The 23,094-nt window shown below is 36.5% G+C and overlaps 1 protein-coding gene and 2 pseudogenes across 1 annotated transcript in view; 1 reads left to right on the top strand and 2 right to left on the bottom strand.

Moving 5' to 3' along the window:
- MSH4 (mutS homolog 4) overlaps positions 1-22,160 on the top strand; it is a 104,889-nt gene extending 82,729 nt beyond the window's left edge. Inside the window, exons 16-20 of the mRNA XM_004758171.3 lie at positions 3,581-3,699; positions 5,060-5,188; positions 14,427-14,601; positions 15,974-16,062; positions 21,834-22,160. Coding sequence (XP_004758228.1) covers positions 3,581-3,699; positions 5,060-5,188; positions 14,427-14,601; positions 15,974-16,062; positions 21,834-22,025 — 704 coding nt within the window. The 3' untranslated portion in view covers positions 22,026-22,160. The remainder of the gene's footprint in view (positions 1-3,580; positions 3,700-5,059; positions 5,189-14,426; positions 14,602-15,973; positions 16,063-21,833) is intronic.
- Positions 8,021-10,547, bottom strand: LOC106006415 (annotated as a pseudogene).
- Positions 13,113-13,355, bottom strand: LOC106006414 (annotated as a pseudogene).
- Positions 22,161-23,094: the final 934 nt, after the last annotated feature.

A 23,094-nucleotide genomic window follows, 5' to 3' on the forward strand; every position in this document is an offset into this window, starting at 1 on the left:
TCAAAACCAAACTTTGTTGTGAGAAAAAGTAAAATAAGTAGAATAAGCTGTTGCCTTTAATAACTCATTTAAGATTTTTCCAAATTATAACATTGGGGAAAGAAACTTAATTTAAGGGATACCAGTAACTTGGGCACAGCACTTGATACACATTATGTGTGCATACGTACACAATGAATTAGCTGTCATTGGTGCCACAATGTCATATATTATCTTGGTGTAGGGATATAACTTAGCTCTGAAAACAAGGTTTCCTTGAGAACTCTATGAATCAGAAATGAGATGATTTGTTCTAATGCAGTGGTTCTCAACCAGGGATGATTTTGTTTCCTCCCCCACTGCACTCCTAGGCCCCAAACTTGGCAGTGTCTGGAGACATTTTTCTTTCTTAACGCTGAGGGAAGTATAGAGTCCAGAGATGTTGCTGAACATCCTACAATGCACAAGACATTACTCCTCCCTCTGACATATGTAAGAAAGATTATCTAGCCCAAGTTGTTAGTAGTGTGGTGGTTGAGAAACCCTGGCCTAATGTAATAAATTGTAAGTGGAATACAACAGTAATAATATTGGTGATACAGTGCAGATTTGCCCTTACTACTGGGAAAGAAAATCAGAGGTAAATGGGTGAAGAGTAACTATTTTATTGGGTTTATAGTTGTATTGGAATGAAAAGGACATTTAATTTCCCTCCCCTTATAAAGAAACTGATTCATATGTGATAGTAATCTTATTTTTATTTTAATAGTTATAAGGAGCTCTGTCCTTTAAAAAAAAAAACAAGCTATGCAATTGTTGACATCTGTAATTGTTAGAGCATTCATTATACTGACTTGAAATCTGACCTTCTATAACTTCTGCTCAATAGTCCTAATTTTTATCTTCTATGCATCACAGAATAACCCAATCTCTTTTGATAATAGCCCCTCAAATATTCAAAGAAAATTATTCTACTTCTCTTGTCACTCATTTTAAACTTTTAAAATACCTACAAGTATATACAGTATCCCATATAATGTGATCATAAAGGAAACAGTAGAATTTGAAGGCATGGAAATTAAGACCATAGGCTTTGGAGCTAGATCTTGTTTGTCTAGTTACTAGCTCTGTGATCTAAGGCAAATAACTTAACTTCCTTGGTATTCTTATCTGTAAATGAAAATTATAATAGTACCCAATTCTAAGAATTGTTGTAAAGACAATGAGATAAGGTGACCTTTGCCTCAGGTCATGATCCCAGGATCCTGGGATCAAGCCCCCCCAATCGAGCTGCATCTGGCTCCCTGCTCAGCAGGAAGCCTGCTTCTCCCTCTCCCATTCCCCCCTGCCTGTGTTCCTCTCTTGCTGTCTCTCTCTCTCTCTGTCAAATAAATAAATAAATAAAATCTTTTTAAAAAAATGATTAAGTGAGATAATTATATAAAATACTATGAATGTAGGGAAGGGTATAGGAAAGAAGGAGATTTTCCAGGCAGAGGTAAGAACATACTCTTTTTTAAAAAATAATTTTTAAAAATTTTTTATAGGGGCGCCTGGGTGGCTCAGTGGGTTAAGCCACTGCCTTCGGCTCGGGTCATGATCCCAGGGTCCTGGGATCGAGTCCCACATCGGGCTCTCTGCTCAGCGGGGAGCCTGCTTCCTCCTTTCCCTCTCTGCCTACTTGTGATCTCTCTCTGTCAAATAAAAAAAAAAAAAAAATTTTTATAAACATATAATGTATTATTAGCCCCAGGGGTACAGGTCTGTGAATCACCATGTTTACACACTTCACAGCACTCACCATAGCACATACCGTCCCCAATGTCCATAACCTCACCACCCTCTCCCTCCCCACCTCACCCTCAGTTTGCTTTGTGACATTAAGAGTTTGTAAGAACAGGGGCTCCTGGGTGGCTCAGTGGGTTAAACCTCTGCCTTCAGCTCAGGTCATGATCTCAGTCCTGGGACCGAGCCCCACATCGAGCCCCACATCGGGCTCTCTGTCTACTTGTGATCTCTCTCTCTGTCAAATAAATAAATAAAATCTTTAATAAAAAAAAAAAAGAGTCTGTAAGAACATATTCTAAAGCAAAAACAAACAAAGACAAACCAAAAAAACCCCAGTGTGATGTGCCCACAGAAGTACAAGAAGTCCAGATTCCTTTGTAGAACAAACAGTGTCTGAAGCCAGGGATGTGGGCAAAAGCCAGATCATGAAGGGCCTTAGGTACTTCACTGAAGAGATATAAACTTTATCCAAAAATCTGTAGGGAGCTGTTAAAATTTAAGTAAGAGAATCACATGATTGTATTTGCCTTTCACATAGATCATTCTGGCTGATATATTGTTAGAGGAGAGCCAGACCAGAAGCAAAATATCAGTGTGTGTGTGTGGCAGGGGTTGGGGGGGTGCTTCTGCAATAATTTTTAGATTTAAAAATGTCAGAGGGCCTTTTTGGTGGCAGTAAATACAAATGAACTCAAGAAAATGTACGAACATCTACTATACATGCTATATCCTTTCCTTGGTACTTTCACATTTATTTTCCCATTTAATCCTTCCAGAAATCCTGTGAGAAAGTTGTATTTAAGAGATCTGCTTGTGAGGTTACTATTGCTATTATTGTTACTTTTATTTTTGTTAACATTATCCTGACTTTTGCTTTCTTTTCCTGCTATTTCCTTAGATGTTGATGCTACTCTTCATCCTTATCTTGGTTTTAAATTCTGGAATAATCAGGGGTTTGTTTCCTTTATTCCCATTATTTCACCATTTTGTTCTATATGATTGATAATTTTCCCATTCAACTATTTGTATATTTTTATCCTTATGGTTTTAGAATGCCTTTTATGTCCCATTCAATATAGAGATAGTTGTATTAATCAGATTGATTTGCTTTCAAAAGGTGAATGTTTTAGATTATTTAGTATGATAACTTCTCAAGCAGAAAAATCCTGAGAGATGAAAACTCACCTTTTAAAGAAATTCAGTGTTTCACTTTCATTCTAATTCTGAGTATTTCTGCACATTTCTTTTTTTTTAATAATTAAAAAAAATTTTTTATAAACATATAATGTATTATTAGCCCCAGGAGTACAGGTCTGTGAATCATCATCTTTACACACTTCACAGTACTCACCATAGCACATTTTCTACACATTTCTAATAGATATTTCCTAATACATCATTCTGTAACTGTTTTATCAACTTGAGCTTCATAAGCATTTCCTTCAAATTTTCCTATTTTGAGTTTTTTATCTAACTATATTATTTAACATTTTTGTGACATTTATAGTAAATCTTTCTAACGTACTTGAATTATACTGTCTTTCTTGAACTTCCAGATAACTTTGTACAATAGTAAAGTCAAGTATTTCCATTTATATGTGAGAAAGACGAGACTGGGAGAATCTAATTACCGCCCAAGGATATATGATAAGTGACAGAGCTGGCGCCATGTTGTCTGACTGTATATCCAGTGATCTTTCCACTATGTAATCCTTAGCAAGGCTAATGTAATCTAAGTTGGTGAAAAGTACAAAATATTAGTACTTATATTTTATAAAAGCATTTCAGTTTACATTGACCTTATATTTTACAGGATCATATGTTCCAGCAGAATATTCTTCCTTTAGAATTGCTGAACAGATTTTTACAAGAATCAGTACTGATGATGAAATTGAAACAAATTCATCAACATTCATGAAGGAAATGAAAGAGGTACCCAAACTAAACTTTTCCTTATGTAAAATACACATTAAATTCCTCCACTAATGGTCAATTATTACGTAAGAAAGTATCCTTATATTAAAACATGCAGACGTGCTTATGTTCCTCTACAAGAGCCAGAGGGCAGTCAAAGACAGCTTCTAATTTCTTTCTTATGTGGAAATGGAAGAGATGGTTTTATTGAAAAATACAGTTTTAAGGAAAAAGCTAGTATTACTGAACAAAAAACCATGATTTCATGTTTTTGTATGGGATATATAAAAGACTTTCAGAAAACAACGACCTGTTCAGGACCATTGCATTGTATCTATTGTTCCTGTTAGGTTTGATTTTAAAATAATAGATCACTGTGTTAGAATGCTTTTAAAAATCACCCTCTTGTGTGCCCCTTTAGAATCTTCACTTTGTATAACAAGGCATGTGTCATCACCTTTTTTCTGATCTGAGCAAATATCAAATAGACTTGAAGGACTAAATGTATTGGGCTGTCTTCAGTAGGTAGGAATTAATGGATCACTGTGAAGTTGGATAACTTTTTGTAGAAGGGCAAGAATAGTTATTATTTGTGCTACCATATGTGGCTTTTACATTATTATTTAGTATGTATTGCAGATTTTGGCTCTCTGAGGTGTACTGGGGTAGCTGTGGGAGAATATAGCAATGTACTAGGTGCTCAAGGTATATTTTTAAATGGTCCTAGATCTCAGGAAGCTTAGTCATATAGAAAGGTAAAAAGCCATGAAATTTACTATTGTGTCAGTACATAATGGGTGTAATTATAATTTTTGAGAAAGAAGTTAATACTCTTCAGTGGAGAAGGAACATTTCTGTCAATTAAAGTCTTTGTCTTTGTTGAGTATGGATTTATATTTACTTGTTTAAATAGGAATCAATGGACTTGGATACTTTTTCCTCAATTTTTCTTTCTTTACTGGCTATCGAGATATTAAAATAAACTCGAGTAAAAGTTTTGAGTATAATATGACAATTGATAAGTCATTTGTGAAGAAGAAAATGACAATCTTTGTACATTATTTAAACATTCAATTCATTGCTTAGTTTTATTTCACTATATCTAAAACATTAATATTTTAGATAATGGTTATTTACTCTTTGTTGTCTCGTATGCATATGCATATGTATGTGTTACATACATATCAGCTGTTCTATTGAAATTATTACTCATGAGATTTTTTAAAAGAAAAGCAATGTGCTAGTTTCTACCTAGCTGGATAGCTTTATGAAAATAAGTTTCAGGTGAAGTAATTAAGACTGGATTTTTCCTCATTTTTTAAGTTGGTAGTGACAGCTGTTTGCTTACAATGAATAATATTAAAATTATATTTTTCAGATAGCTTACATTCTACATAATGCTAATAACAAATCACTCATATTAATTGATGAACTTGGCAGAGGTACTAATACAGAAGAAGGTATTGGCATTTGTTATGCTGTCTGTGAATATCTGCTGAGCTTAAAGGTATTCTTCTTTGTTTCTTTAAAGTGTATTAATTTTGAGCACTTTTTAAAAAAAGATTTATTTATTTGAGAGAGAGAGAGCAAGAGAGAGCTCACACATCCCTGAGCAGGAGGAAGGGCAGAGGGAAAGGGAAAGGAGAGAGAAATTTCCTGCAGACTCCCCACTGAGCACAGAACTTATATATGGGGCTTGATTTCACAACTGTGAGATCATGACCTAAGTGGAAACCAAGAGTCTAGTGCTCAACTAACTGAGCTACGCAAGCGCCCCCTTCACGTATCCTTTATGTATTTATCATGATTGGATTTTATTGGCACCTACAAATAGTTCTTTAAACAATTTTAGGTAATAAAAGTATACCATAGTATTTATATTTTTATTAGCTGCAAGAACAGCTAGTATGATAGCTATGTAGACAGCTGAAGGAGGAAATCAAGAAATACAAATAATATCAAGACTAGTCACTTGGCTTTAATTCAATCAAATTAAAAGGCAAAACATGAAAGCACTTCAATAATTGTCTCCGTGGATAATAACATTGACTATGATTTTACAACATGAAGTGAAAAACTAAGCATCTGAGGTCACTTTGTGGAAAATTATTTTACCCACCTAAGATTCATTCCTTTAAAGAAAACAGGTTTTCACAAGTCAAGTAAAAGAGACTATGATTTTTGCTGTTTTATTAAGCTGATTTGTAAAATATCTTTTTAGATAATCTCTCAGAATATATGCAGGTGTGAAAAAACTTAAAATTTTTTTCCATATTTAAAGAACTTTGAGATAGGGTCCTGGGATTGAGCCCCACATTGGGCTATCTGCTCAGCAGGGAGCCTGCTTCCCCACTCTCTCTCTGCCTGCCTCTCTCCCTACTTGTGATCTCTGTCAAATAAATAAATAAAATCTTTAAAAAAAAAGTACCTTGAAATATCCCTAAGATGATCTTCTTTACCTTGAGTGACAGTCTATAATGATTTATTATAAAGAATGAGAAAAATTTTATTTTTGTGATAGATATGTGATAAATCAAAAGTAATATTAAGAGATAACATTAGTCTTTGTAATAGTGAATCTACGTCAGTTGATCTGTGTCAGTTGATCAAAATTTCTCATAAAAACAAGATATATGTATTAAGTGTTAGGATTAAAATCGAATTAGTGTCTGTGATGGTTAATTTTGTATGTCAGCCTGACTGTACTACAGAATACTGGATATTTTGTCAAGTAAGATTTTGGATGTATCTATCAGGGTTTCTGAATGAGATTTGTATTTGAACTGGTAGACCCTCCCTAGAGTGAGTGGGTCCCATCCAGTCAGGTTTTTTGTATGTTTTTTGTTTGCTTTTTTTCATGGGCTTGGTAAATATCAGTTCTTTTTATTTCCTCTGTTCCATTCCACCTCTAACATAAGGAGGGTTAAGAGTAGTTAATCCTTTAAATCATCATTTAAATTAGAGTGCAAAGGAGATACTGCAAAAGAAAATGTTCCAGGAGCAGAAACACAACATATGAGAACTGGGGTCTACACTTGGACGAGAGAAGTCTGTATCACAGGGGCAAAAGCTTAGTGCTCTGTTTTTTTGCATAAGACTTTAGTTTAAGTGGCTCAGTGCGTTAAGTCTCTGCCTTCGGCTCAGGTCATGATCCCAGGGTCCTGGGATCCAGCCCTGCATCGGACTCTCTGCTCAGCAGGGAGCCTGCTTCCCCCTCTCTCTCTGCCTGCCTCTCTGCCTACTTGTGGTCTCTCTCTGTCAAATAAATAAATAAAAATCTTTATTAAAAAAAAAAAAGAGTTTAGTGTAAAAGGGGCGGTGGGTATTGAGTTGGCAAAGGGATGGATAGAGTGAGCTAGAATGTCCGTCATTGCACAGAACCACTCCTTCCCTTTGAGGTCTCCTTGGCACTATTCTCTGACAGCAGAGAAGCCAGAAACACATATGGTGAATGGCCTTCCTTGGAGAGCTGTGGGCTAGAACCTGCCAGGGAGGTTTGGAAGGTGGAGAAGGGGCTGTAATTCACTGTGTGCAGCCTAGCGCATACACAGACCTGGGGTGCAGGACAGCGGCAGAGGGGTTCCTGAGAGCTTCTGGCTATGCTGCTGCCCCTGAGAGAGATGTCAGGGGCTTTCCAGCTGTTCCAGACAATTGCAGTAGCCCAGTGAGCTCTTGAGAATTGCAGATTTTGGTTCTCTGGGGTGTACTGGGGTAGCTGCAACCCTGACCCTTGCTCCGCTCACTTTCCCTGCTCCTTTAACAAAACCCTCCATACCCAGACACATGCCAGGGCTCCTGTTTTCCTGGCTACAAACGGACCAGCAAACCTGCTGCCTGGTACCACATCTGACCACCATACCTTCCAGGAGCTGTTCCTCTTCTGCTCTGTCCTATGGGATTTGGATCTTCTAACCTTATTCTCAGCTCCAGGGATGAGGCCAGACTGACTCAAGCTTTTTCTCCGTACCTCAGTGATGGCTCAGGAGTGGATGCCTACCCAGCCTGGCCAGTGAGTATAGGAGGAGGGTCCTGGCCACAGTGACAGTTTCCAAGAGATTTCTGGGTGACATCTCGGTAAAAAGTTCCCCCTCCTCTGGACACTGTGTCATGGTGGAGGGACCAAGCTGCTGTGGCCACTTGGTTCCAGGACAGCATGCAACCGGAGGTTCACACAAACTCAGGAACAGCAAATGAGAAGGCAATAGAGAAAGAGAACTTGATCCTTAGTCAAACAGACCTTGCAATCCACCCTACCACTGGATTTTCAATTTCCATGTTGGTAAAGCCTGTTCAGCCTGGGTTTTTTGATGTAGCCAAAAACGTTTTTGACTTATTATTTTCAGAAGACACCTTTACTTGTGGATTTCTTGGCTAAATGTATTTGTTTCTTCTCACTAAAGGTCAAATTTTCAACAGGGCCGTCCAATTAAGATTGATAGTTTTGTTCCATTTGTTCTTCTGTTGGCTGGTGTAAGCCACCAGGTTCTCCATGTGCTGCAAGAACAGCTTTAAGAACTTTAGATACTCTTAAGAATTTTTTCCATGAACCATATGAAGTTGCAATCAGCAATAAAATTGGGCAAAGCACAGGATACAGAAGCTTCATATTACTTCTTTTGCCTGGAGCACAACCTTCTTTCTACCCACTGCTGATGTCTCAATTCCGTGGAGGCAGTAATTTGACATGGTGTGCAGTGTGTGCTGATGTTTCAAAGCATGATGAGCACTTCTAGAATGGTTCTAGAACTGTAAAGAGTTAGAATGGGGATGCCACAGAGTTCACAGATTACTTGGGCCACTTCTCAGCAGGAAGACTATCCAAGTCACCAACAGCACAGTGATTCTCAGACATGTGGTAATGCAACTTGTATATGATTTTTGTATTTAAAGAGCTGTAGGCATTTGTTTCAGAATTCCTTCTAATCTGGCTGCCTCCCAAGTTCTTCAGGCAAAGGCAAGAAAGGCCAAATACTTATGATGCTCTTCTCACAGCTTAGCACATTTTTTTTTTAAAGATTTTATTTATTTGACAGACAGAGATCACAAGTAGGCAGAGAGGCAGGCGGGGGGAGAGAGAGAGAGATTGGGAAGCAGGCTCCCTGCTGAGCAGAGAGCCCGATGCGGGGCTCGATCCCAGGACCATGAGGTCATGACCTGAGCCGAAGGCAGCGGCCTAACCCACTGAGCCACCCAGGCGCCCCAGCTTAGCACATTTTTAAAAAAAGACTTTATTTATTTATTTGACAGACAGAGATCACAAGTAGGCAGAGAGAGAGAGGAGGAAGCAGGTTCCCCACTGAGCAGAGAGCCGGATGCGGGGCTCCATCCCAGGACCCCGGGATCATGACCTGAGCTGAAGGCAGAGGCTTTAATCCACTGAGCCACCCAGGTGCCCCAGCACATTTTTTTTTTTTAAGCTGAGAAACTGGACGGAAGGAAACACTCTAGCCTGCAAGGCCAACTAATGATTTTATTACTGCTTTTTCCTTAAACCTTGGTAGTGGATCTTCATCAATGAAGATGAATGAATGAGTAAAAGTACAATAGAAGATGCAAGCAATTGATTTGTTGCTTCTTTTGGAAATTTGGATAAGTTGATGTCCCCATGGCTTAAATGGCCTCTTCTATGGAGACTCTCCCGATGGATCAGGAAATCCCAAAGAAATTCTGTTGTAGGAATTTGACTTTTACCATCATTCAAGTGTTTTGCCAGTGTTTCCTCACAGGTGGTATAAAAAGCTGTTGACTCAGCAGTGAGAAGTCTTTGCAGACATTTGTTAATGGCAAAACTCTCCTAAGTCTTATCTCTAGCTGTGTCAATAACAACATGGGCACAGTTGGCAAAGCTGTGTAGCTTGAACTTGATTCATGTATAATCAGTATAGGAAGAGGACTTTTAATATAACAATGTATTTCTTCATCACTTCTGCTATTACTGAAAGTACCTCAGAAGTAGCAGCAGAAAAAACAGCCAAATTCTCCAGGTTTATAAGAGCTAGAAAAGGTCAGTGTGCCAGTGCAAGTTTAGTTTGTTGCAGGTAACTCTTCAGCAGCTGACCCAGTTCTGCTGTCAACAGTGTCATTACTGAACAGTAGTTTGGAGGGATTTCTTGAGGGGACACAAACCCATGCCACAAGATGTTATGTAGGAGATCTAATGAAGACTCTTAGTATATCTGCTATGTATTAGCACGTGGAGATCCAATGAAGACTCTTAGTATATCTGCTATGTATTAGCAAGCTCCTCAGATGCAAGCAGATCTCTTAAAAGGGTTTTCTTGGGGTACCTGTTTCATTGAGCATCTGACTTGATTTTGGCTCAGGTCATGATCTTAAGGTCTGGGATAAAGCCCTGCATGGGGCTCTGCACCCAGCGCAGAGTCTGCTTGGAATTCTCTCCCTCTCCCCCCTTCACCACACCCTGCTGCATGCCCTTTCTCTCTTAAAGGGGGGACATTCCTTCCTGTTCAGTAAAAATATATCACCTGAAGCCTGTTGTGGACATGCTGTCAGTTTCATTAAGCTAAAAGAATTAGCAGGAGATTCAAAGCTTTCCAAAGCATCAGATATTTCAGGAAATAACTCTACAAAGGCTGTCCACCTCAACTGTGGTGTATATTGAATTTCAAACTGCCCCTTGGTCAGAGATAACAAATATGAGTGGACAGCCTCACACAGGGCCCAGCAGCCTCACACTTCCCCAGTAATCCAGAATCTGGGCTGATTCTCTGTAAACCACATAGTCTGTGATTGTCTTCTAACATACTTCACCTCTATTACAGTGCCATTCATAATCACAGTTTTCTCTGACTTCAAACCTGAGTTTACAGATCATATCATAGGACTGAGGGAGAAAAAGTGGTAATAGGATCCTCTGTTAGCATACTATATGTTTGGGAATTACAACCTGGAACCTGGGAGGTAAGGGAACTGGCCCCTGAACAATCTGGGGGTAGGTACAGCACCAAGGAGAGGGAGGGCAAGGGATATGTCTTTGGGGTCAGGGTCAGGTGCCTTCTTTAGTTGCCCACTAGAGGGCTGGTAGGCCTACCTGCTTCTGGACTGATGCAGTCATAGTGGAGGTCCGGGAGTGGTGGCCTAGAGCCCGAATCAGGGCCTGCCTTCCAGCTCAGTGCCAGGGCCATCCTGCTAGAAGGGTGTGGCCAATGCTGCACCTCCTCCTGCCCTTACCGTACTGGGCCTGAACATACCAGGTGAGTGCTCATGTGTGCATAGGTACCCTGGCTCCCATCTGCTCTACCTCTGTAACTTCTAACTCCTCCCATCCAATCAGTTATGCGTGGATCCCAGTTGAATACCTGAATAAAACAAAAAGGCTGACCTTTCTGGGAATGAGAGGGTTACTTCCTATCTGACTGCCTTCAATCTAGAGTCATTTTTCCTGCCTTTGGAATAGAATTGAAACATCAACTTTTTCTGGATCTTGAGCCTGCCAGCATTTGGACTGGAACTATACCATTTGCTCTCCAGTTCTCAGGTCTTAAAGACTCAGACTGGAATTATAGCATCAGTTCTCCTGGGTCTCCAGCTTGCTGATTGCAGATCTGGAGATTCGTAAGTCTCCATAATCATATGAACCAATTCCTAATAGTTAAGCTCTCTCTCTTTCTCTCTCTCTACACACACACACACACACACACACACACACACACACACAGAGTATTCTATTTCTCTGGAGAAGACTGACTATTACAGATTTTGGAATTGAAAGTAGTTCTAGAGCAACAGAATTTTTTTTAATAATTAAAAAAAAATTTAATAAACATATAATGTAATATTAGCCCCAGGGGTACAGGTCTGTGAATCGCCAGGTTTACACACTTCACAGCACTCACCATAGCACATACCCTCCCCAGTGTCCTTAACCCCACCACCCTCTCCCTACCCGCCCCCCCGACCCAGCAACCCTCAATCTGTTTTGTGAGATTAAAAGTCTCTTATGGTTTGTCTCCCTCCTGATCCCATCTTGTTTCATTTATTCTTTTCCTACCCTCCAAACCCCCCATGTTGCATCTCCACTTCCTCATACCAGGGAGATCATATGATAGTTGTCTTTCTCCGATTGACTTATTTTGTTAAGCATAATACCCTCTAGTTTCATCCATGTCATCGCAAATGGCAAGATTTCATTTATTTATTTATCTATTTATTTATTTATTTTCAGCATAACAGTATTCGCACCACACCCAGTGCTCCATGCAATCCGTGCCCTCTCTAATACCCACCACCTGGTTCCCCCAACCTTGCACCCTCCACCCCTTCAAACCCCTCAGATTGTTTTTCAGAGTCCATAGTCTCTCATGGTTCACCTCCCCTTCCAATTTCTCCCAAGATTTCATTTCTTTTGATGGCTGCATTATATATATATATATATATGCCACATCTTCTTTATCCATTCATTTGTTGATGGACATATAGGTTCTTTCCATAGTTTGGCTATTGTGGACATTGCTGCTATAAACATTCGGGTGCACGTGCTCCTTCAGATCACTCCATTTGCATCTTTAGGGTAAATACCCAATAGTGTAATTGTTGGGTCATAGGATAGCTCTATTTTCAACATTTTGAGGAACCTCCATGCTGTTTTCTGGAGTGGTTGCACTAGCTTGCATTCCCACCAACAGTGCAGGAGAGTTCCCCTTTCTCCACATCCTTGCCAGCATCTGTCACTTCCTAACTTATTAATTTTAGCCATTCTGACTGGTGTGAGGTGGTATCTCATTGTGGTTTTTATTTGTATTTCCCTGATGCCAAGTGATGTGGAGCACTTTTTCATGTGTCTGTTGGCCATCTGGATGTCTTCTTTGCAGAATGTCTGTTCATGTCCTCTGCCCATTTCTTGATTGGATTATTTATTCTTTGGTTGTAGAGTTTGATAAGTTTTTAATAGATTTTGGATACTAGCCCTTTATCTGATATGTCGTTTGCAAATATCTTCTCCCATTCTGTCATTTGTCTTTTGGTTTTGTTAACTCTCTCCTTTGCTGTGCAAAAGCTTTTGATCTTGATGAAGTCCCAATAGTTCATTTTTGCCCTGCTTCCCTTGCCTTTGACGGCATTCCTAGGAAGAAGTTGCTGCGACTGGGTTTGAAGAGGTTGCTGCCCTTGTTTTCCTCAAGAATTTTAATGGATTCCTTTCTCACATTGAGGTCCTTCATCCATTTTGAGTCTGTTTCCATGTGTGGTGTAAAGAAATGGTCCAATTTCATTTTTCTGCATGTGGCTATCCATAGAGCAACAGAATTTTAACGATTAGTTTTCTGAATTAGTTCTGGAGTTTCTGGAATTGACTCTTTAGTCTGATTAGATTTACATTATTTTATTTTTATTATTTAACTCAAAGACTTGTTTTATTATAGTACATGGGTTGGGACAAATGGGAAGGGTTAGATAAGTGGGCAACTATGGCCCTAATTAGTATTGGTGCCCATCCTGATGGCCGTGAATGTGCTAAAGATGCCACCACTCTGCATTATGGTTTTCCTGATGCCACCCATCAGCTCCCAACTCCACATTCCAACCCTGAGCGAAAAAAAAGTACCCAAGAGCACCCCAGCTGCCATGCCCATTGCATAGCCCATCATAAAACCCATCTATACGTGGCTGAAGCAGCTTAGCTTGGTGTGTCTGTAGGGCCCTATAGTCACTGGCATCCTCTTAGTGTTCAGGTCCCTGTACCATAAAGATACTAATGACTCTATTTCTAGTAGTAGAGTGTAGTAGTTTTTTTTTGATACATAAATTTCGAGGACATTAATGTTATTATGAACATAGTCCTTACTAGTTTACTGAATTTCTGAATTTTTTCTGTTGCTTTATAAATTTGGTTTTATACCCCTTTTGATTTATTAAGTAGTTGAATCTTTTCATTTTTCTGTCCTGTACCTCTTGCCACACCCCCTTAATAACTGATGCCATTTGCCAGCCCAAATATTTTCCTTTTAATGTCTTAAGACTTTCTTTTTCCACCAATTGCATCTTTATAGTTTTTTTTTTTTTCTGGTAATATCTTAAAACATAACCAATTATGCAAATCTCTAGTTTAGTAACTCAAGACTGGAAACCATGTGTGCTGGTCATCTCATTTGAACCATCTGCATCAATACCTAAAATACTTCTGGAAAATGGAGTTTTCTGGGATCCCACATTACAATAAGTGATAATTTGCATCTTTAACAAGCTCCCCAGGGGATTACTGAAGTTTGAGAATCATTGTCCTAAGCATTATTCTCCACCTTTTCTTTCTTTTAAGTACCTAACCTAAACAGAATGCAAATCTAAAACCTAAAAATCTTTGTGATTTTGAATACCTAAGACAAACCATTGATTCCACTTTCCAAAAAATAGTTATATGGAGGAAAGCTACTTTTAAAGTAAAGTTTTTTTTAAAGTTGAGAGAAATTTTATGATTTTATTTGTAGAATACTTTTCTAATAAATGATTACCTCACTTAGCAGCTTTATTTCTGGTAAATCTCATCTTTTGAATATATTCAGATTTTTTTTGGGGATTTTATTTTTAAATTTGTTCTCTTTTTTGTAATATATGTGTGATGTGTAAACATAATAAAATGTCTCTTTCATTGAATATAAATTTGCAAAATATTTTGAATTGAGTTGACCAGTATTAGTTTCATTCCTACACTTTTTCCCAAACTACCTGGAAAATCAAATAATTCTTTTTCTAGTTCATTTTAAAAATACATTTATTGTTATATATTCTAGGCATTTACACTGTTTGCTACGCATTTCCTGGAACTATGTCATATAGAGGTCCTGTATCCTAATGTAGAAAACATGCATTTTGAAGTTCAGCATGTGAAGAACACTTCAAGGGATAAAGAAGCAATCCTGTATACCTACAAACTTTGTAAGGGACTCACAGAAGAAAAAAATTATGGTATTGCATATGGAAATTATATCTATATAATATCTATTGAAACACTACATATTCTCATAATTCTTTTCCCCTTTACTTGGCTCTTAATCTAAGCAAATTTTCCTGTCATTCTTTTGAGTGTTTATGCTCTAAGACTGTATTTTCTATATCAAGCTTATATTTTATGTATATTAAGTTTATATTTAAATTTATATTAATCAGTACTTATGTAGAATTACAACACATTAAATTTCCAGAAGTATTAGTTTCTATTCTGAGGAAAGTATAATTTAGCTTGTATTTGCAAGTTATAAATGAATTGAAAATTGTATATTTCTTATACACTTTTTCAGTAACATCTGTTTTCCTCAGATGTTGGGAACTTGATCATCTAAAGTCTTAAAAGGGAATGTATTACCAAACCATATGATGCTTGTAAACTTGATTAGATATTTTCTACCTAAATCATTATATGATGTGTAAAATCTCATGGATTCAGAAATTTTTAAATTGATCCATAAATATAAATTTCCTAAAATAATTTTAGCTATGAATATGACCCTCTGTGGGGCGGGAAGCATCTTTGTTTTGCTATTTGAAATGAGAAATCAACTGCATAACTTAATTTGTGTCAGATACTCTATTTTTATAAGCTTTAATTTCATCTATTACATGGGGATAATTTTCCATGTATGTAGGGCTTATGAAGATTAAATGAATTATCAAACATCTGTTTAATATAGTACCTAGCAATTAGTAACTTCTCAGTAAATGTGCTAGCGTTGTTTCTATTGCCTCTAAAGAAGTACATACAATTAACTGTTAACACACAGTAGAAAGCCTTTGTGGCATTTATACAACAAAATTAGGCTCAGGGAACATGAGAATACTAGGTAGTACTTTGAATTGCATGAAGAATAGTCATCTATAGTTATATCTTGTGAGAAATCCCCCTCTCAGTGATCTGCTAGACAGATGAATATTCAGCTTTAGTGTTATCTCTGTGACTAGGGTTATCTCTCCTCCCTTGCAAAGCACATATTCTTTGACCTTCTATTAACCAACTGCATTTGTAGTTGGAATTTCATTGTTATTATTCAGTTTTCTAGTTACCCCTTTTCTTTTCCCTATTATGTTTTCCTGTCTCAGATATATGTTGAGAGGTAATTGATATTCTAACTTGTCATACATCTTGGACAAACTAATTAAATCTTATGATTGGCAAATTGTCATTTAGAACTTTGGAAAACTTAATTTTGAGAATGGCTAAGTTCTTCATAAATCCCTGTAGGATGGAAGTTTAAATCTGTGAAGAAAAGATTATTACTGCTTAAAATAAACGTAATACCTGCCATAACAACAACAACATATAGCCCATTGTCTATAATTTTAGGATTAAAAGCTGCAGAGGTGTCATCACTCCCATCATCAATTGTCTTGGATGCCAAAGAAATCACAACTCAAATTACGAGACAAACTTTGGTAAGAAACTTTTTAGCAATAAGAATTGGTTTTCCAATTCAGGAAAATACTTTTAGTGTACATTATTATAATGGTGTTGTACCTAAGTATATGATAATATTAATGATTAAAGCATTTAAAATAAAACCTAATTTTTTAAAAAAAAGATTTTATTTATTTATTTGACAGAGATAGCATAAGTAGGCAGAGAGCAGCGGGCAGGGAGAGACAGAGAAGCAGGGTCTCCACTGAGCAGGGATCCCGATGTGGGGCTCAATCATGGGACTTTGGGATCATGACCTGAGTCAAAGGCAGCCACTTAACTGACTGAGCCACCCAAGCCCCTAAAAACCTAATTCTAAATAAGGCAAATCTTTTTTTACTTCTCACAATTTTTTTGGTTTGGTCTATTTCAACCTTTCCCAACAAATCAACCAGTAAGTTAGTAGACAAAAGTTAAAACAGTTTGGTTCCTATAATACTTACTGCTACACTAACTTTATGATGAAAAAATAAGTCTATATAAAGTAAGCATTAAAAATAAAAATCACTCTGATGAATCACAGACCTGTACCCCTGAAACAAATAATACATTATATGTTAATAAAAAATAAAAGAAAAAAATAAAAATCACAGGTTGCCTGGGTGGCTCAGTCAGTTAAGTATCTGACTCTTGATCGGCTCATGTCATGATCTCAGGGTTGTGAGATTAAGCCCCAAGTTGGCCTCTGTGCTGGGTGTAGAGCCTGCTTAAGATTCTCTCTCTCCCTCTCTCCAACCCCCACTCATATTTGTTCTCTCTAAAAAATAAATAAAAATTAAAAATAAAAATTACTATGCATCATACTTTAGCATCTTTTTTTTTTTTAAGATTTTATTTATTTGACAGACAGAGATCACAAGCAGATCACAGACAGGCAGGCAGAGGGATAGGGAGAAGCAGGCTCCCTGCTGAGCAGAGAGTCTGACGTGGGGCTTGATTTCAGGACTCTGGGGTCATGACCTGAGCCAAAGGCAGAGGCTTTAACCCACTGAGCCACCCAGGCGCCCCACTTTAGCATCTTTTAAAATAGTATTTAAGACTCTTATCCATTATCATATATAAGCCTCCTGACCCTTCATGAAGGTTAAGTCTTTCTAGTATAAGATTAATAAGCTGTTACTTTTACTCATTTTTTTGCAACTGAGATTCACAGAGGTTAAGTGTTTTGCTATTGAACTCACATCTATTACCTCAAAATTTGGATATCTTTTTTTTAATATCAGCTTGTTTATGTTTTAAGAATACATTGTGTTCAGTAAACTATGTGCATTATGAAATTTTCTTCAGTAGTAATGGTTTCCTTTGTCTTTCTCTCTTAACCTGCTTTTAATTTTTATTGTATCCCTTTAGTCTCTTGAGTTTCTAGACTATCTTCATGACTTTACTTACCTAATCCTCCATTTGAATCTCTTCAACAATTTTGGCAGTGTTGGCTTCTGAAGAATCTCTCATTATCTAGTTCCTTAGTCTTCATCTTGCAAGATTCCGCCTTCTTGAGTTGCCTTCTAGGCTTTGGCTTTCCTGATAATGATTCTCAAAATATATTCTAGACAAACTAATCTTGTGCGCATTGATATATTCTACAGCAAATTGATATATTCTACCTTTAGTCAAATATTTTATTAGATAGTTTTTTCCCCTTTTATTGTTCTGTATAGTTTCTTTAACTCTCAAAACATTTCTCCTCTTCCCAAACTTTACCCTCAATGTCCTCACTCTACAGAAAATTCACTTCCTATATTTTTTGAGAGACTTGCAGTTATCTTGATGAATCCTTGAACTTCTTGAAAACTCTAATTTGGAATATCTGTTTTTCACCCAGTTCTCTTCTTTTCTATCTCAGAGAAAAAGATTATCTTTCAATTTATTCAAGGCTAACTTTTCCACCCTTTTTCCATATCCAGTAAGATAAAACTTCATCAGATTCCTTTCTTCTCGCTCTCTTTTTAAAGATTTTATTTTTAAATAATTTCTATACCCAACATGGGGCTCGAACTCACAATCCTGAGAGCAATAGTCACGTGTTCTACTGACTGAGCCAGTGAGGTGCCACATTTTTTAAAAAAGATTTTTTAAAAGTCATTTCTGTACCAAATATGGGGCTTGAGCTTATAATCCTGAGATCAAGAGCCATATGTTCTCCCAACTGAGCCAGCCAGGTATCCTTTGTTCCCCTTCTCTTTGCATCCTTAGTGTTTGTTCACTGGCTTTTCCTTTTCCTATGAATATGCTTAGGTAGGTTTTTCCTAAGAAATCCTTCTTTATTACCTTACTTCTCAAGATATTTCTCTCTTTTTTTTTTTTAACTGCCAACTTCTTAAGAGATTATAATAATGATTTACTTCCGTTTTCCACTTGCAAACTAGATCTTGTCATCATGCCACTGAAACTTTCTTTGTGAAATACCAACTAATGATTAATGATTAACTCTTATGGCATTTTTTTTTTCCACTTCTCATCTTCCCTGGTCTCTCTATGGTGTTTGATACTACCCTTCTTTCCCTTTTCATAATTCTTTTCTGTCTTGGCTACTGTGAAATGGTCTTCTGGATGTCTTCATTTTCCTACCTCTGATTACCCCTTTTTTTCTTTTTTCACCAGTGCTTTTTTTTTTGTTCAATTTTTATTTAAATTCTAGTTAATTATACAGCGCAATATTGGTTTCAGGAGTAGAATTCAGTGATTCACCACTTACTTACAATATCCAGTGCTCATCACAACAAACACCCTCCTAATACCCATCACCTATCTAGCCCACCCTCCCTACCTCCTTCTATCAACTGTCAGTTTTTACTCTTTTGTGAAGAGTCCCTTATCGTTTGTTTCCTTCTCTCTTTTTTTCCCTCCCTCCTATATATTCATCTGCTTTCTTTCTTAAATTCCACAAATGAGTAAAATCATATCGTATTTGTCTTTCTCTGACTGATTTATTTTGCTTTAGCATAATATACTCTAGCTCCATCCATCCATCTGTCTTGCAAATGGCAAGATTTCATTTTTGACTGAGTAATATATATATATATATATATATATATATATATATATACCACCTCATCTTTATCTGTTCATCTGTCGATAGACATCTGGGCTCTTTCCATAGTTGGCTATTGTTGATAATGCACATAGCCCTTCAAGTCTGTATTTTTGTATCCTTTGGGTAAATACCTACTAGTGTAATTCCTGGGTCATCAGGTAGTTCTATTTTTAACTTTTTGAGGACTCTCCATACCGTTTTCTAGAGTTACTGCATCAGTTTGCATTCCCACCAACAGTGCAAGAGGGTTCCCCTTTCTCTTCATCCTCACTAACATCTGTTGTTTCCTGTGTTGTTAATTTTATCCTTTCTGACAAGTGTGAGGTGGTATCTCGTGGTTTTGACTTGTATTTCCCTAATAATGAGTCTTTTTACGTGTCTGTTAGCCATCTGGATGTCGTCTTTGGAGAAATGTCTATCTCATGTCTTCTGCCCATTTCTTAACTGTATTACTTGTTTTTTATGTGTTGAGTTTAATAATTCTTTATAGATTTTGGATACTAATCCATTATCAGATATGTTATTAGCAGATATCTTCTCCCATTCTGTAGGCTGCCTTTTAGTTTTGTTGTTTCCTTTGCTGTGCAGAAGCTTTTTATCTTAATAAAGTCCCAATAGCTCATTTTTGCCTTTGTTTTCCTTGCCTTTGAAAACATATCTAGCAAGAAGTTGCTGCAGCTGAGGTCAAAGAGACTGCTGCCTGTGTTCTTCTCTGGGATTTTGATAGTTTTTCTGTCTCACATTTAGGTCTTTCATCCATTTTGATTTTATTTTTGTGTATTTTACCAGTACTTTTTATCATTCTACTTATTAAATGGAAGTTTCCCTAAGATTTTGCCCTTCCTTCTGTGTTTGAAACTATATTCTTGGCGAGCTCATCCATTTCTCAGCTTTCATTTTCACTTCTTTTTTACTTTGAATCCATATATTTTTCTTTGTATTTCTTCTTGAAATCTCAGTTTATGTTTTCATTCTTTAATAGGACCAAAATTAAATTTGTAATATGAAAAAAATCTCATTTTTTTGCTCCTAAATTTCTGTGACCCATTATAATCATCTTTGAATCCTTCTTAATCACCTCTCATTAACACTATGCAGTAGATTCTCTTTTTCAATCCAGCATGTGTACATATACCAGATTATCTCCTAAGCATGACTTTTATCATGTTTTCCTGTTCAGAAACTTTTGGTTGTTTCTTATGAAATTAAAGTGAAACTCCTTAGCCAGGGACTATCCTAAATTTTTGAGGATTTCCTGTGGCTTAGGAATTTACACTTTTAACCAGTCTTTAGATGATTCTTAAACACACTAAGGTTTGTTAACTACAAACTTTTTTAAGCTTTATGATCTCCCTTTGTTTACTACCCCAACCTTAGATAACATTTCTCAATTTAACTAAAACCTACATTTCTGCCACATTGAATTACTGGTCATTTCATCATTTTGACCTGTGTACCAGGATTTCTAATGTGTCTGCTCTCGCTGTTTCCTCCACCTAGAATGCCCTTACTTCTCTGTTCTTCTGTCCATCAAGAGTCATTCCAAATATTCCATCCTACTTAAACTTTTCTTGACCTGAGCTGGGAATGAGTTCTCCTTCCTCTAAACTTTGAATCTCTCTCCTGAGACTTATCATAATTACCTAAATCAACTGCGTATGAATATGTCTCTTTCACTATAATAATATGTCTCTTCTTTGAGCCTCTTAAGTTCCAGTGGCATGTCAGACAGACATTTTTGTATCCCCAGTAGACATAAACACAAGGTTGGGGGCCTGGAATATAGATGATAATAGATATTCAGTAAATGTGTATTATTTAGATAATAAACTGATAGTTGATCATTCAATGTATCAGATAGATGGGTGAATATATGATAATCTTATTTTACTTCATGGAATTGGATTCATTTTACTTACAGTGAGAGAAGAAAAATATCTTGAATTGCTTTCTATTGAGAAGAGTTTTTGAGAAGAGGGATTTTATTTTCCATAGTAAAAGGAAACCAACTAACTTTACATTAACAGTTAAGACTGAAATAATTCTTCTATCTAGCTCAGGAAACAAGGTGGATGAAGAATTTTCCAGCTGTACTCCTATCCCTTTGAATAGTAATTCAAAGAATTACTATTCCCCTTATAAACAGTATTTCTTGGGCATCCAAACTATAGATTGTTAAGAATTGGCATAATTTCAAGTAGCTATTTATAGCACTTATTTTCAAAATGTAATCTATTCCTCAGGCAATATATTTTCTTAGACTCTAGCAGTTTCTATACATTAAATCTCTCAGAGGGACAAGCAACTTACTGTTGACCCATTCTGTCTACCAGTTTTATCTATTGGGGAATTAAAGTAGGAGATAGCAGAGTAGTACTTTAGACATTTAAAATGAATACTGAATAGCAATGAGCAATTATATTGAGTGAGAAATTTGACCTATTTAGCAGATCTTTTTTCATTGAAAAGTGATTTTCAAAAATATAGGAATCTATGATAAAGTAAATACTCATGAAAAATTTTATTCTTTCAAAACAATATTTCTTCATTTTTTCTGGTATGTTCTTTGCTAGTTGAATGGAATTGATGTATCCAAAGAAATTAGTTACCTTTGAGTTCTGCATTTCTATGAAAGGAAAGAGAAAATTGCCAAAATTTTAAAACAAAGTCATACTAATCATATTTTAATTTTTATCTATATTTTTTCAATAACAGCAAAACCAAAGGAGTACCCCTGAGATGGAAAGACAGAGAGCTGTGTACCATCTAGCTACTAGGCTTGTTCAAACTGCTCGAAACTCTCAGTTGGATCCAGACAGTTTACGAATGTATTTAAGTAATCTCAAAAAGAAGTATGAAATAGATTTTTCCAGGGCTGAACAAGTTTCAGGAAAGACTGAAGAATAGTAACAATTTATATCATGTACAAATCAAATAGTATATGTTAATATAGGGAAACTAGGATTCATTTTTCCTAAGAGCAAAAGAAAATATTTGCTTAATTTTATATCTTAATGGAAAACTACATTACATTATACTAACCTCGGAATTATCATCTATCTATTGTATATAAAAAATTTGTTATAACTTGAAATATGAAAACCATTGAAAGGATTTTTTATGTTAGAAAAATGTCAGTATAACATTACAGTTTTTCTCATTTATGAAAATTCATGTTATTAATTCTTAAGTGTATTTATACCAAGTTATGGTTTAAAATGTTATTGTAAATGCCTTAGTTTTTGGAAAAGAAAAAACCACCTTTTTCTTTTTTTCTAGTCTGGAAACTTAGATGAGTTATTTTACACTCTCTTTTGAAGTAATAAGACCCTATGGCTCAATAATTGCTTAATTAGTACCCCCAAATTCCAACACTGGATACTTACGGGGTTTGTTAAAATGATATTGGAAGTTTTAAAGTTTTTTTTTTTTTTTTTTTGACATTGAGTATAGTTCTAAAGGGTGAAAATAAACAAATAGATATTTTGTAATGCAGAGAATGTTTTTGGAAGGGGGAGTTGCCATCACTCACCCTTTCAGTTTTCCAAATATAAGGCATTCCATTTTCTACTCACCAACCTCTTTTCCAAGTTTCAGTTTTGGCCATCTTCATTAGGTGAGTAACCAAAGCAGCAAAAAGGTAATATTGATTCATTTGCCTCAAGGAGCATTTTATAGAACTGTTTTTCCATAGGCATGTGGCTTACACCATCATTTCAGAGCTTACCTGAAGGTCATTCTTGTTTCATAAAATAACTGTAAGAGCAGGGCTATTGTCTTCTCAAATACCTTATTTCTACAATTCCATCGCATTAGATGACTTATTTATATAATCTTAGCACAAAGGCCCAAAGTAGGGAAGTGATTCTTTTCTTGGACAATTAAGTATCTGGAACTCAGGGCATACATTCAATAAGCTGCAGATTTCTTACTAATTTGGCCAAAAAAATATATTCACATACTGGTTAGGGCCCTA

This window comes from Mustela putorius, unplaced genomic scaffold (genome assembly GCF_011764305.1).
Source record: "Mustela putorius furo isolate JIRA1106 unplaced genomic scaffold, ASM1176430v1.1 tig00003853_pilon_pilon_pilon, whole genome shotgun sequence".
NCBI lineage: Eukaryota > Metazoa > Chordata > Mammalia > Carnivora > Mustelidae > Mustela > Mustela putorius.